The sequence below is a fragment of the Mus caroli genome, unplaced genomic scaffold, assembly GCF_978045245.1.
Source record: "Mus caroli unplaced genomic scaffold, Mus_caroli_1 scaffold_19, whole genome shotgun sequence".
In the NCBI taxonomy this organism is placed as follows: domain Eukaryota; kingdom Metazoa; phylum Chordata; class Mammalia; order Rodentia; family Muridae; genus Mus; species Mus caroli.
The window spans coordinates 41,326,555-41,341,557 of NW_028227274.1; the positions used below are offsets into that span (position 1 = coordinate 41,326,555).

General features: G+C 41.0%; 1 protein-coding gene across 3 annotated transcripts in view; it reads right to left on the minus strand.

Annotated features, from left to right (window-relative positions):
• LOC110284526 (dihydropyrimidinase-related protein 3) overlaps nt 1-15,003 on the minus strand; it is a 109,446-nt gene that overhangs the window by 38,875 nt on the left and 55,568 nt on the right. The window contains exon 1 of one of the 3 annotated variants that reach the window (XM_085833715.1): nt 5,413-5,612. The exons of the other annotated variants lie outside the window; for them this stretch is intronic. Coding sequence (XP_085689841.1) covers nt 5,413-5,445 — 33 coding nt within the window. The 5' untranslated portion in view covers nt 5,446-5,612. Of the gene's footprint in view, nt 1-5,412; nt 5,613-15,003 lie in introns of those variants that run through there. 3 annotated transcript variants of the gene reach the window in all.

Genomic DNA, 15,003 nt, shown 5'->3' on the forward strand with positions numbered 1-15,003 from the left:
GGAGTTTGACATTAGCAGCTGAGTCTGCTTAGCCACCATGAGCTAAGTAAGCTCCTTTACTGTCTTGCAGCCCAGCAGGAGTTCAGGCGGCCTGTTGGTCAGCTTAGATCTAGTTGTTTTCCTACTACTACTATGAGAACTACAAAAAAACCCACTTCCACAGGTGTGTGACCTCGAGTTAGAATTTACCCTCTCAGAGCCTTATTTTTTCACTTGTTTGTTAGTTTTCTTTCATTAGCACAGAGTATATAAATAATAGCTATTTTACCTCCTAGGGTTGGTGTCAGAAATGAAAAGGACAGGAAAGAAAGAGAGAGAGAGAGAGAAAGAGAGAGAGAGAGAGAGAGAGCGCATCTCAGTACATACCATAATACATCTAATATCAGTTCTATTTATACTTTTACTAGTATATCTCTGTTAATTCCACTAAGAGCCTTTTAAAGTACCATATGTTAGAGACAGATTCAAGTTCCTATTTTCCAGATCGGGACCTACACTCAGGGGTGATTTACTCTAAGCAATAGAGTAAGGCACTTATAGGTGCAAGCAAATGGAGTGGTCTGGGTTTGGCACAGCACTGATCACCCCCCTCCCAGGCTACTGTACCAAAAAAATATTCACATCTATGTCAAAGGCTCTTTGTGGCAGGACTCTCTTCTTTGATACGGAGTCTGTCTTGTGTTTAAACTGCTGACCAGTTCTCTGCGGTAGGTAACTTTGGGAATCCATTAACTTTCAGCCTCTGCTTATAAATCAGTGCATTAGACCTGCCCCTTATGGCCCAAAGGTGTTAATGCAGTTTATCAGGGAATTGATTTATGAGCCAGGGTAGTAAGGGCTTTTAAAGTGTGGTAAAAGTCTTAAGTTTGTTTGTTTTTTTTTTTTTCTTTTACTAAGGTTTAGTAATGATTAAAGAAACTAAAAATTCTAAGTTTGTGAAAGTAATTGCAAGTGAGAGAAAACAGAACGAGAGAAAGCAAGTAAGGAAAAATAATATAAAAGAAAGTCTTTAAAGTTGCTAAGGACAGGGATGAATGGAATGATGGCTAATTCAAAGTAGGATAGAGAAAGAAAGGACTAAGTCGGCAACTCAAGCCTAAAGGACCTATTGTTTGACAGCTTTCTCCTCTAGTCTTTAATATACAGAACGTCATGTGCTGCTTCTGTCTACGGCAATGAAGACATGTCCAGTTGAAGTCAGAGCCTTTCTCATAACTTCCTTCCGGTTATTAGGTCAGCCACAGAACAGTACTTAACTCTATGTGTTCTACACTCTGCTGGCATCCCAGTTGCTGAGAATAAAAAGCTACATTCCTATAGGGAAGAGAAAAAGAAAACTTAGGAAGAAAAATGAGTTTTTCAAAATCAAGTCTCCTGTGAACTGGATTGAAATCACAAACAGACTCTGTCCCTTTGTCAAGATTCAGACATGAATCTTTTTATCATGTAGATGAAGGCACAGGTGGTTATTTTAAATAAATTCCCATTTGGGCAATTAAATCTCACTTCCTAAAAACACGTTCACCCTTAAGAATAGATCAGGTTGGGTAAAGTAGATGGATGAAATCTTGTTGATGTTCTTCCCCTAAGCAGCAGCAGCAGCAGCAGCAGAGAGAGAGAAAGAGAGAGACAGACAGACAGACAGACAGACAGACAAACAGAGGCAAAGAGAGACAGAGAGAGACAGAGAGACAGAGAGAGAGAGACAGAGAGAGAGACAGAGAGACAGAGACAGAGACAGAGAGAACCTGGTTCTCTAAGTTAGTTCTATTAATTCATGGTCGGTGGGTGGGAATGGATTCAGAAAAGGGTACCAATGAGGCCCTAAGCATTGAGAATACTCAGCCAGTCTTTGAATACAATTCCTTTTGAGAGGCTTACACTAGCTGGGATTGGACAAGTGACTTTACCTCTCTGAGTTTCTATCACTTTGTCTGTAAAATAAGGACAATCATGTCATCTTTTTGTAATTCCAGTAAGGATTTGGAGGGAAACTCTGTGAAGTGCTAACCTCTGCTTGAACACTAAATTCCCAGTGCGTGTGAGTCATTATCTTTCATATTATCATTCACACTAAAAAGCTCTTGTCATAAAAATGTGTTGAGCAAACACTTTTTTAATCAAAATACAACAGACCTTCCCATGTAGGGAATTCATAGTCTCTAGACCCCAGCCTGCCCTCGGCAGCTGTTCTGTGTTCTTACCAAGGGCAGCCAAGGCGTCTCCTTATAAACCCACCCCCACAGGGCAAGTTCCCATGGTCCTTCCAGGTCATTCTTCCTCTGCAACTCAGCCCTCATGAAAGATAGGAATCTACTCCCTTTCAGCAGGGACTGGGAGTGGGTGGTGAGGACTTGAAACTGGCTCATGCCCACGCTCTTCACCCAGCACGTGGATCTGTTTCCAGGGCCCAGGGTGACAATCAACTTTGAGACACAGAGAGAAAAAGCTCCACATGAAGATGGACAATCAGGAGCAATGTAAGTTCTTAGCTCTGAGTCTTCCCTGAGCTAGAGCACAGTTTGACGGGATAACCTATTCCAAACTCCTAAACTGGTAGGGATAAATGTCTCAAACACACTTTCTTGTCATTTAAACACACAAAGGACCACAGAGGCTTGCTGGATGCAAGTGAACTTGAGAGACCCCATTCAAGACGTAGCCCACTATGCGGAGTACAAAATATATAGAAAGCACTGCTTTCATTTATCATCTTGGGTTTGACCCTGAATGGATAAAAGAGGGAAGAGAAGAAAATGGATGAAGAAGGCAGTAGCTGACAGGGGTATGAACCAGGTCGTGGTGTATGTCTCTGGGACTTGAACATCAAAGCCAGCCACATGCATTCTTCTCTTGCCAGAACTTCATGTCAACCATTTTAAAGATGTAGTTATCAAAGGGCTTGATGAGTGATGGGGTCTGTCCTAGGTCACAGTGGACAGGGGAATGAACTCTAGATGGCCCTTTAATCTCAGCTCCTTGATAACAGTCAATCTTCAATGGGAGTCTAGACATGGATAAGCTTAAGAGGATGGTCAGGCAGGGTAAAGAAACCTGGAGGGAATGATGCTAGCTAGCCCAGGACGGGAGGAGCAGAGGAAATTCCCATTCTTGTAGGTCAGCGGGATCTGCAATGGTCAGAGAAATCATCTGAACGCCTCCTTCATGATGCTTGGCATATCCTCATTGAATCTCTGCTTTTATCTACTTAATGTTAACCTTATATAATGCCTTTAAGCCCCAAATAGTAAACCTAGGGATACATGTAGCTAAAACACTCCAATTCCCTCTGTAATCAGCTGCCTTGAAGAGTGTTCAAGAAGATGACCTCAGTTGACTATCTCACTTCAAAGGTTGCTAAGTGTATGGAGAGTGTTAGGAAGAGACAAGTACCATACTTTCCCCTTGATCTAAAAGGGAAATGATGTAACAAGAATTCTAAGCCTGGAGTTGGCACAATGGTGGCATTAGTAAAAATCTGCCACCAAGCCTAATGTCCTGCATTCAATCCACATGGCAGATGGAGGATGGGCTTTGTAAAATTATCTTCTAATTTCATTTTGCACATCTTGGTATGTGCTCCTTCCTCACAAATATCTCCTCCCCATGAACACATACAAATGCATGAATAAATGAATGTGTTTTAATTAATTAATTAATTTTTGTTTTTTGTAACATGGTCTCTTTACATACCCTGGCTGTTCTAGAACTTACTACATAAACCAGTCTGATCTCAAACTCACAAAGGTCTGCCTGTCTCTAACTCCCAAATGCTGAATTTAAAGGCATACATCACCACTGCCTGGCAGTAAATGTTTATATATATTTATATTATATATAATATATATTATATATGTAAACATTTATTTATATATTTAATGAACATAATTAAATGTTTATATATCATATATTATTATATACTATATATTATATATTATAATTTTTAAAAATACCATTGCTGCACTAAAACATAGGCAAGTCTAATAAAGGTTACAGGAAAAAAAATGTAATAATAAGAATATATGTTAACATGGGCTAACAAGAGCAGGACCCAAAGTAGAATGGAAGAGACTTCTCAGATATTAGGCAGCTCTTGAGAGAAAAAAAATTATGGGGGAATCACCTTACAGTCTGCTTGAGAGGACGAGTGTAAGGACCCCAATAGGGAATAAATGTAGTTTTTCAGAAAATAGGTATTTCAAGTCAGAACGGGGAAATATGGTATAGGCTTCACTGGGTGTTTGATTGGTGGAAACTGGAAAAAATGCTCTCTGGACAGACACACACACTAACGGCACTTTCCAGAGCTGCACAGGACTCAGGGAGCTGGGAAGCATGGGCTGCATCTGTCTCCTGGTCACTACATTGGCATGTAGGGTTTAGACAAGGGATTTAATCTGTCCCTGCAACTCTGACTGATGGCTAGAAATATGTCTCTTTAAACACACATTCATAATCTATAGAACACAGATGAGAATGCTTATGTCATGAGCAGGAGACTAAAGGTGAAATCGAGAGTTGGGCACAAGATGACCTGTAAGTGGAGGCTTTGTAAGTATGACCTCAGATACTGTCCTATGACTTCCACTTTATCTTTTTTTTTTTTTTAATGTAGATGTTGAGGAAAGCTGTGCTGGTTAGTTTATTGTCCACTTGACACAATCGATAGATTGGGAAGGGGAGACCTTGGTTGAGAAAATGCCACCATCAGGTTGGCTTGTAGGCAAGTCTGTGGGACAGGTTTTTTTTTGATTGATTGATTGATTGATGATTGATGCAGGAGGGTCCACTTCATGGTGTATGGTATACCGTGCCTGGGCTGGCAGTGCAGGGAGGTATGAGAAAGATTGCTGAGCTTGAACTTCAAGGGAGAACAAGTCGTCAACAGCTTTTCTCCATGGCTTCTGCTTCAGGTCCTGCCCTGACTTCCCTCAATGATAGTCTGTGATGTGGGAGCATAAGCCAAATTAACCCTTTCCACCCCAAGATGCTTTGGGTCATGGTGTTTACCACAGCCATAGAGGTAAACTAGGAGAAAAGCTAAACTCACAGATGCTAGCACAACAATAAGGTAGCTGTTTTCACAACACTAAACCATCTAACACACATTGCTCTCAGAGCCTACTGGGATATCCAGGAAAGACCCAAGAAAACCCAGAGCTTTGACGACCGGCTTCAAACCATCTGCTTTGGATTTTGTATTGTCTCTTGGATTTTGTGAGGATTCATTTTGAGTGTCAACTTCCTAAGGTCCAGAGTCAACTGAAAGATACATCTTTGAGAATGACCAGAAAAGATCAACTGAAAGTTTAACTAAAAGGAAAAGGGCCTCTTTCACTGGGAAGAGAGGGAAGCGCATTTCATGGACCACCCAGATAAAGGATGGCCAAGGAAGGAATTGGTCTAGCTTGCCTGCCGGATTTTGTTTCTTGATGGTGAATACATCCTAAGCTTCAGTTAGACCCAGATTCTTTCTTCATCCTTCTGATGCAGACTGAAGAGCAGAGACTCTTTTGGAATCTTCTAGGTCTTCTGCGTGAGATTAAACAGCTGAGGGATCTGGCTTCATGAACTGAGCAGCTATGGGGGTTTCAGCCATTGCCAAGTACAGATGGCCATTATTGGGCGATCCAGCACTTATTGTGTAAAAGCATTCTAGTACCACCCCTTTTATAACATAAGCACATTCTACTGCTTCTGTTCTAGATAGAGAATTTCAAACCCACCCATGTATTATAGGTGAACTCACTCTCTCTGTCTCTCTCCCCTCCCCTGTGTGTGTGTGTGTGTGTGTGTGTGTGTGTGTGTTCTAAGGAAGTGGGACTAGGCTGCTATTGAGCAGAATTCATGTCCTGTGAGCATTGGGCCTATGTCATCAGAAAATAAACACAAAAGTCCATCCTTGGTCTTGATTCTAAGAACAAACATGCTTAATAACTCAGTACTGAAACAAAGGCTTCCGTGATGATTAGCCAGGGTGTCAGGTATAGGCAGAAATGAAACAATAATTAAAGTAACTCAGGGGCACAAATAAAAATGCAGAGTAAAAACAAAAAAGGGTAAGACTAGAGAGAGTAATAGCGAGTGCCAGCAGATGGGCGTGCAGGGGGCTGAGTGGGTAAAAGTGGCACACTGAGGCTTTGCGTGGTGGTTGGGACTCTGTGGTGATGCTTCGATGGTGGTGAACAAGGTCATGCATTCTGCAAAGGGAGAGACTCCAGTCAGAAACTGGACTGCTATCAACAATGTTATCAGTGGGGGGAGAGAGGGAGATGGGGGAGGGGGGGAGAGGGAGAGGGAAAGAGAGGAAGAGAGACAGAGAGAGAGAGTTTTGTAGTGATCAAAAAACTCACACAGGCCTTGTCTGACCTGAGCCTGAATTGCTGATTTGAGCACACAGGTATGGTCAGAACAATTCCTGATCAGACTAGGAAGTAATAATTTATGACAGTATTGATTACTGTGATTTACAACTTTTACTGGAAATTTGTTAGGTGTTGAAATGGTCATAAGTTTATATACTTTGGTTCAAGAAAACCGCAATAAAATGCTAACTAATGTGCTTTCATCATCCCCATGAATTGATGGGGTGAACTCACAGTCTGACCTCACTGAGCCAGTCAGTGGAGAATTGGTTTCCAATGTAAGAAATGCTTTCCAGTAGGAAACTGAGGACCTGGTATGGATGCCTGAAACCAAGAATATTCAAACAGTGGCCAGAGATGGGAGGCAAACACTTAGGGAATTCAAGTTTTACTCTGTGAATAATAGAAAACTCTTAGAAACCATTTTTTTTTTCAGAAAGATATATGAGGTTTAATCCCAGACTTAAAAAATTGTAAAAAGAACTAGGTTGACAGAATGATTATACTGGAGATAAAGAAACTACCCTTAAAATAGCAGCCAGCAGGAGGAGAAAAGGATAGTCTAGAGGTCGCCTTAGCACTCGGGAAACAGCAGGAAATAGAGGTTAACATTGACCTTGAGGTATTAAGCAGCATTTAATGATGGGATTGTCTGACACAGTGTGGACCTGGGTTAAGGAAGTTCACTGGACACGCACATCCAGGGCCTGCCAACAGCGTGAACTCAGAACTGGTAACCACTCAGCCTTGAAGGTGACAGAGGAGGAAGTGGTTCCTAAAACTGGAAAGAACTGGAAAGGGTTGCTATATGTTGAGGGCTGTGTGGCAGAGAGCTATACTCCTTCCCCGGATACATACAGTCAGCCACGTCAGGACCCCCAGTAGGAATCAAGGAGGGAAAAATACCCTGACTTCCCTGTCCCTTTCCCTCAAGTCTCCTACTGATACCATGTGATAAATGAAGGAGAGTGTGGAAGCAACGGCGACGCTTAATGCGGGGCATAAAGCCCAGGACTTGAAGCAGGGCAGAAAAGGAGCAGAGAGAGAAGCAAGAGAACAAGAGACATCCAACAATGAGCTAGGACTTAGTAACTAAAACCATGGCAGGAGTTACTAGGAATAAAATTCGATTTTATTAATTTGAGAGATTTTGTTTGTTTTATTTTTCCAATACTGGGAACATGGCAAGAGCCTTCAGCATGCTAAGTGACTGACCACTGAGCTGCACACTATCTCCAAGGCTATTTTACATTTGGTGTGTGTGTGTGTGTGTGTGTGTGTGACATACACTCCACAGCATGATTGTGAAGGTCAGAGAGCAATTTTTGGGAGTCGGTTCTCTCCTTCCACCATATATCCAAGAGATCAAACTTGGGTTATCATACATATCAGCAAGCATTTTTATCCCCTGAGCCATTTCTCTGGCCCCAAATAATTTTTAACGTTTATTTATTTTGTGTGCCAAAGCAAGTTTAATCTATATTTTGAGAAAAAAAAAAAGCCACACTACAGTTGGACCCATAAAATAGAATGCAATTCTTGTCAAAATGCACAGAATAATTAAATCTACACATGTAAATTAGTGCAGATTTAGGGTGGGTTTTCAAACCTCAAATGATCCAGATTTATAGTAGGTCTTCCTTCCTCAAATAAAATTCAATCAAGAAAAAAAAAATCCCTAACAGGTGTGCCAAATTCTTGAGATTTAATTAGTCCCAGATGTAATCAAGTTAACAGCCAGGATTAGAGACCACAATTTGTGTATCATGCTTTTGTGTAGACAGGAGGAAGATCTGGAAGGATAAACAGATTGCTATCCTGTTTGTAGTAGAATGGGATGCAGAAGGCAATATGAAGAACAGCCAAAACTCTCTAACTACTTGCACTATTTAGGTGCAAAATATACAAGGCACTTTATAATTTTCTAAAGAAATTTTATATGGAAAATTACAAAATGGATAAAGATTGAATTGATTGCTGATGTGACATGGAGAACATAGATTTTAAAAATACCTAGCATACCATGAAGGAAAGTTTGCTTCCTAAAGAGCTGAAGGAGAGGGAGTGATGTACAAAAATTCACCACTCTTCAACACAAGATTCTCATCAATAAATGCAGAGGGGCAAGAGATAATAAAAGTGAGATACGAGATGGAAAAATAATTTTGAGGCATTGGTTAACCAAAGAGACATGAAACAGAAATGGGGTCTTGGGATTTAGGAAAATGATATCAATGGATGGACTTGAGTTACTAGCACACTGGAAATTCCTAAGTCCATAGAAAAACAACAAATGGTGACAGATTGTTAGAAATTTGGGACTCTAGCAAGTGATGTCTTGTCTTTGTTGCTGTGTGGATGAATGGTCTCTACTCCTTTGTTAAGAGGCAATTCTCCTCTTTAATCATTTCTGACAGACAGCTGGCTTTGGCTGGATCTTTACAGTGGCAGGGAAGCCTGGTGAATTCTCACCCCATTGCCTTTCAGAAACAAGAAACCTTTTCACTAAATCTGAAAGCCAGCCAAACTGTAATTCCCAGAAGTGAAATGCAGGCTTGGGCCTTAGAATAATGTGAGCGGCACCTTCAAATGACAGGCGATTGCACCCAGCAATTTGTAGAGGCCACAGAGATCCTTTTCCAAGTCTGAGATTATACTTTAAAAGTTGGTGGGGACTTCCTGGGAATTGTGGCTAAAAGCATGCAACCACTGACTTATGCAACTCCCTAACACTGTCCCATGGTAGAAACGTTTTATAGAAGGCACAGCTTGTAGTGTCCCGGCTCCCACCAGGGACAGGGCCTGGATGTAAGGGTCTTGGAGAAAGGCACAGTTTCCAAGGCCAGAGATGGGCTCAAGCTTGCTGTAACTTGGACGTTCAGACTTGACTCTTCTGAACAGGAGTACAAAGAGCATGTCCTCATCCTCTCTGCAGTCTAAGAACCCAAGCCATGGGTCTGTGCCAGAGTTTAGGGTTAACAGAGGAAGGAAGGAAGGTCTTCAAGAAAATGATTATTGTCCTCAAAAGACCACTGTGATCGTAAATTCTGGGTACAGAAGATATTAAACAAATGTCGGTTCCTTTAAAAGTGAGAACCCACATCTCGGGATGAAGTTAGTGGTTTTGTTGTCTACCTGCCTCTCTTTTCTCTATTCTTGAAAAACAGTTTGACTTTTCACTTTTTTTTTTTTTAATAAAAGTCTGGTTCAGCTCAGTGAAGAAGTAAGCCTTAACTATTTTATAGTAAAGACCACAGAACAATTCATGTGTGTGTGTGTGTGTGCATGTGTGTGTGTTTGTACGTTGTCCACTTTTATTGGTAGAATAACTTACTGGGTAAGAAATATAAAAGCAGGTATTTGCTTTTTTTTTTTTTTTTTGACAGACAGTTTAACCCCTTATGTTAGATAAAAGCTAAGAGAAACCCAAAATTTGTCCTTCCTACAAGATGTGCAGGGATAAAGATGGAGCAGAGATTAAGGGAATGGCCAACCAATGGCCAACTTGAGACCTATTCCATGGGCAAGAGCCAAGCCCTGACACTATTAGTGATACTCTGCTATGCTTGCAGACAGCAGTCTAGCGTAACTCTCCTCTGAGAGACTCCACCCAACCACTGATGGAAACAGATGCAAAGACTCACAGACAAACATTAGGAAAAGCTGGGGGAGTCTTGTGGAAGAGTTGGGAAAGGATTGAGGGAGCTGGAGGGGTCAAGAATACCATAAGAAGCCGGGCCTGGTGGCGCATACCTTTAATCCCAACATTTGGGAGGCAGAGGCAGGTGGATTTCTGAGTTCAAGGCCAGCCTGTTCTACAGAGTTAGTGCCAGGACTTCCAGGGCTACACAGAGAAACCCTGTCTCAAACAAAACAAAACAAAACAAAACAAAACAAAACAAAGAGAATACCATAAGAAGAGCAACAGAATCAACTAACCTGGGTCTATGGGGGTTCTCAGAGACTGAACAACCAATCAAAGAACATATAACACAATTCTTACAAAGAAACTTAGGGTGGGATATCAGGCCATGCTTTCTGTGGTCCTTTCTTGACACACAAAACGTATTATGGCCTTGAGTAATCCCCAGTCTCTGTCTTTTATCTAGCTTAAAAACCTCTATGTACCCACAGCCTTGCTTTCACCAGAAAGGGGCCTATAAAAGCAACAGTAATCTTGACTCACTGGCCCCAAACTTCCCCAAGTTATATTGACAGGGAAAATTATAAATACTTTGAGAGCGAGGAAGACCTGGACTGAAATGAACTCTGGAAATAAGTACAAAGGAAGCCACACTTAAAAATAATCGGAACTTGTGACAAAGCTTCCTTCATCTTCAACAAACTCCTCCGACTCTGGGAACAAGTGGCAAAACCCAGAGCATTAAAGATTGCTTTCTATTGGCCAAGGCTATGCTAACATTACAGGCATATGTCCCCCATATTTAAGGACAAGCTGACTTCATCCTTACCCACAAAGCCATGAAGCTATGCTCCCTCTTCTAGGTCATTACTTAACATTCTCTTTTCCTAGCATATGGGAGAACAACCTTTTGGAACTGTTCTTCAGTAAGCCCTTGTGATGCACATCTCACCAGAAATGCTTCATATTTAACTTTATAGTTGTCCACGTTCTATACACAGCAGATATACACTGGGAGGTGTATTAAATTGTGTCTAAAAACAATAGCCAAGTATGATCTCAGACACACATCTGTTAGCGCTCCCTGCTCCTCACCACTGCAAGTCTTCCTCTTTCCTTCCTAATCTCATTCCTAAGGGTAGACCAAGAGCCCTTGCTTTGACAGTACAAAACATACAGTAGATATGGTCCCGTTATCACTGAAAAGATAGTCTAGTGGCCTTTTCTTATTACAATTAACTTTTTGTTTTACATTACTAATGTGTTTCCTTATGGCATTTTTATACAGATGCTTCAGTATGTTTTATCCTAATTTGTTCCTCCTCCTTCCCCCACACACTGCTCTCCCCAGGCTCCTTGGCTGCCTCTGACTGGTTCCCTTTTCTAAATGGTCCCACAGACTGTCTTCATGTATCATCTTTTTTCCTTGATGCTCCTGAACCAATTAACCTGAGAGAGCACATTAGTTTAAAGGCAAGGTGCAGTGTGATGTTTTATTCATGCATACACCTGATCCTTTGTTTGATGTTTGCCAAATATATCTAGTGATATGATAGCAAACACAAAACAATCTTTCACTATGATGATTGAAACAGGAAGGAACAAACAAGAGTCTAGACACATGTTAGAATCTCAGCAGAGAACAGGAAAATTTATAAGACAGGAGACAGAGGAGATGAGAGAGTAGAACTACTTTTGATTATTTTCCAAGAAGGTACATATACGAAGGTGTCAGTAAAGAAAGATCTGAACGGTGTGATCTTAGAAAAAAATCCCATGCTCACTTTGAGACAAGAGGAAACACACACACTATAAGCTAGAGGGAAACACACAACCTAGGACAAGCGGGAGGGGAGGCAAAGCCACCGGAAGCCAGTGGCAGCAGGGAGCACATGTAAGCTCTGGAGCCAGGGCCTGGGCCTTATTTGTGGTACTACAGAAGACATTTCATCAAGACAGTTACTTGGCCTGGTCTATGTGCTAAAGGGTGGCCATGAAGGATAAATTTAGGGATGAGCACAATGGAGCACTAAGGAGGGTTTCTTTCAGTAAGATGAGGGCCTCGAACTAGGCTGGAGCCAGTGTCTGGTTTGAAGATCTTATTGCAATGCTGAAGCTTGCAGAAGTCAAGCCAACTGGCAGATCAAGCAAGCTGAACACATCTCAGCAAGCATCTCTCTATTTGCAGACTCCACAGCCACAGACAAGAGGGAGCACTGCCTGTCCACTTTCTACTTTCTTCTTGGTTTTCATTAACTGCATGTTCATCATCTTATTATTTCAATACAAGTAAAATAAATCTTCAGACTAGTTGAAATAATTCTAAACTATGTTGTGGAAAAATAGGGTTTCTCCTCATGATTTGTCTGTATGGATTTCACTAGCTGCTTTAGCAAAGGTAATTCATTCTCTTTTGGAGGGTCAGATGTCTTCAGGGTCATGGATCTGTCACTATGGATGCAAATTCTTTATTACATGTAGATATGTATCCCCTCATTTTTTTGGAAGTCTAAACTCTAGAGAAACCCAACTACATTGTCTGCTGATAGTCCCCCACCTTACTTTTAACACTAAAATTCAAAGCCAAACTTATCTAATCTCAGAATTGGCTTCAAGTTCACTGAGGCTCTGGAGTTGTTTGCTTCTTTAAGTGTTCTTTACATCCTGGTGAGCATCTTCACTGGAAAGGGGCACAACATATTAAGTGAAGGCTTAAAGTCAGACAAGAAGGTAAATTTGGGCCCCCTTCCATCTGCAACCACAACCACAAGCCTCCAGTCACTATCTATGAAGTAAGGCTGGTAATACCTATATCCAGGCATGCTATGAGATTTGAATATCATTCCATCTCTTAATATAATTTCTTATAAATAATGATTCCTGTCACAAGATAAGAGTTCAAATGTTCTCATTCTCTGACTTTAAGCTTCACCCTGTGTGGCCCTGTGAAAGCCTGCAGGTCTGAGGTCATGGGCCAGCAGGTGTGGCTGCTGAGTTCCTGCACCATCTTCTCTTCTTCCAAGGGTTTAGAAATGCCCCTCCCTCTGGCCTGTGTATGTATGTGGGGGCAAGGGTTGTGGTAGTGGGGTGTGTATGTATGTTTATGTTATTTTATTTAGATTGGGTGGAGACTGGCTCGGAATGGCTTCTTTTGACTTGATTCTCATTTTAACGATCCTGTCTCCAAGTAGGACTGGTTCTTGGGAAGCCAATGTATGGCTCTGTTAGGACCAGTTTAGTTTCTAACATTCTCCCCTACCTAAAAAAAAAAAAAAAAAAAAAAAAAGGGACAAAAGTCCCCAAATCCAGCAAGAGGAAATGCCACTTAAAGGAAAAAATGTAAAACCTTTGGCAAAAGGCTTGACCTCTTACCAGAAGTGTTTTAAGTATATAAACAAAGGGGCTGGAATCACAGGACATTTGTCTTCCTGCCTTTACCCGAGCAAAGCACGCTGTCCTATGAATTCTTGTAGCAAAAAGAATCTGTGATAGGCTCCGGGAGGCACTGAAACACAAAATGTATCTCCATTGGGAATAACCCTGAACTAAGTCTCTAGAAGCAAAACATTATATCCAGTTGCCGTAAAATGGCTTGACTTTCCCCTCTCTATCAGTCCATAATTTAAGTCTGTCTTGTTGGATAAAGCAGAAACCCATTTCTGAATGATCAATATCCCTAACACAGAATGATCTCCAGAAGATCTGGAGCACAGATCAGTTCTGGGGGCAAAAAGGGGATGACTTCAAATGTAGATTTCCTGGAAAGAATAAAGGAAAGAAACGCAAACCTAGAGAAAATGGAAAATAAAAACCAGCTTCCAAGCTTCCGGGTTAAGCCTGTGAGGAGAGGGGCGAGGCAAAGCCAGCCAAATTCTCTCTCCAGCTGTGGAACCTCAGCTTCCAGGACACTGTGCACTTCCACAGATACTAAGAAAGCAGAAAGGCAGGCAAAGGGCCCCGATGGGGAAATAAATGTGCTCATTGGAGAGGGGAAGAAAACAGAGAAAAGAACTTTTATTTTTTTTTCATGAAAAAAAAAATGGCGCAGTGTTGTGAAGACCACAATAGTGAGATTCCAGGTAAGACTAAGATTCAGATCTAGTGTCCTGAGACCTGTGAGCTGAGTGACTAGACAAATTATTCTTCTCCCCACATGGTAGCTTTTTATTTAGCCTCAAATATAAGCCTAGAGTTTAAAATGAATGCCATTTCAGTTTTTGTTATTAAGAAAGATCTTAGAGACAATTCAAACTTAAAAAACAAAACACAACTGGATTAATTTAACTGGATTCTTTAAGCAATGAGATAATATACTGAACAGGTTAAAAACAATTTTATGGAAAAAATATTTTTAAAATTGTAATAATATATTGTAGAAAGACAACGTGGGCAGTAAAGAACATGAACCCACATGTGGTACTGTTTTAATAAATGACACATAAGCCAGGCACTGGTGGTGCACGCCTTTAATCCCAGCACTTGGGAGGCAAAGGCAGGCAGATTTCTGAGTTTGAGGCCAGCCTGGTCTGCAGAGTGAGTTCCAAGACAGTCAGGGCTATATAGAGAAACCCTGTCTCAAAAATTAATTAATTAATTAATTAATTAATTAAAAAATGACACTACGTAAAAAAATCCTTATGGGACATGTTAATAAGGTTCCCAATGGCTAGTTCTTGCTAATTTCATTCACACCTGTGTTTATTGCCTTTATTTTATTTATACCTTTCATAAATTCTTCTACAACTACTTTTTTATGGAAAAAAAAAGGTTTAAGTTTAAATACTCAATAATCTGCAATGGGGAAAAAACATTATTCAATTGCGTCTTTGTTTCCTCACCTGTAAAGAATCACTGAGCGTTCAATGATAGCTCTAGGGATATTTTGATTACATGAAATTTTCAGAGTCACAGAAAACCAAACACCTCCAGAACCTTGGCTACAGTCGTGTGCAGTACAGGATCTCAGTCAGAAAGTGAGGTTCCCTTTGTCAAGGA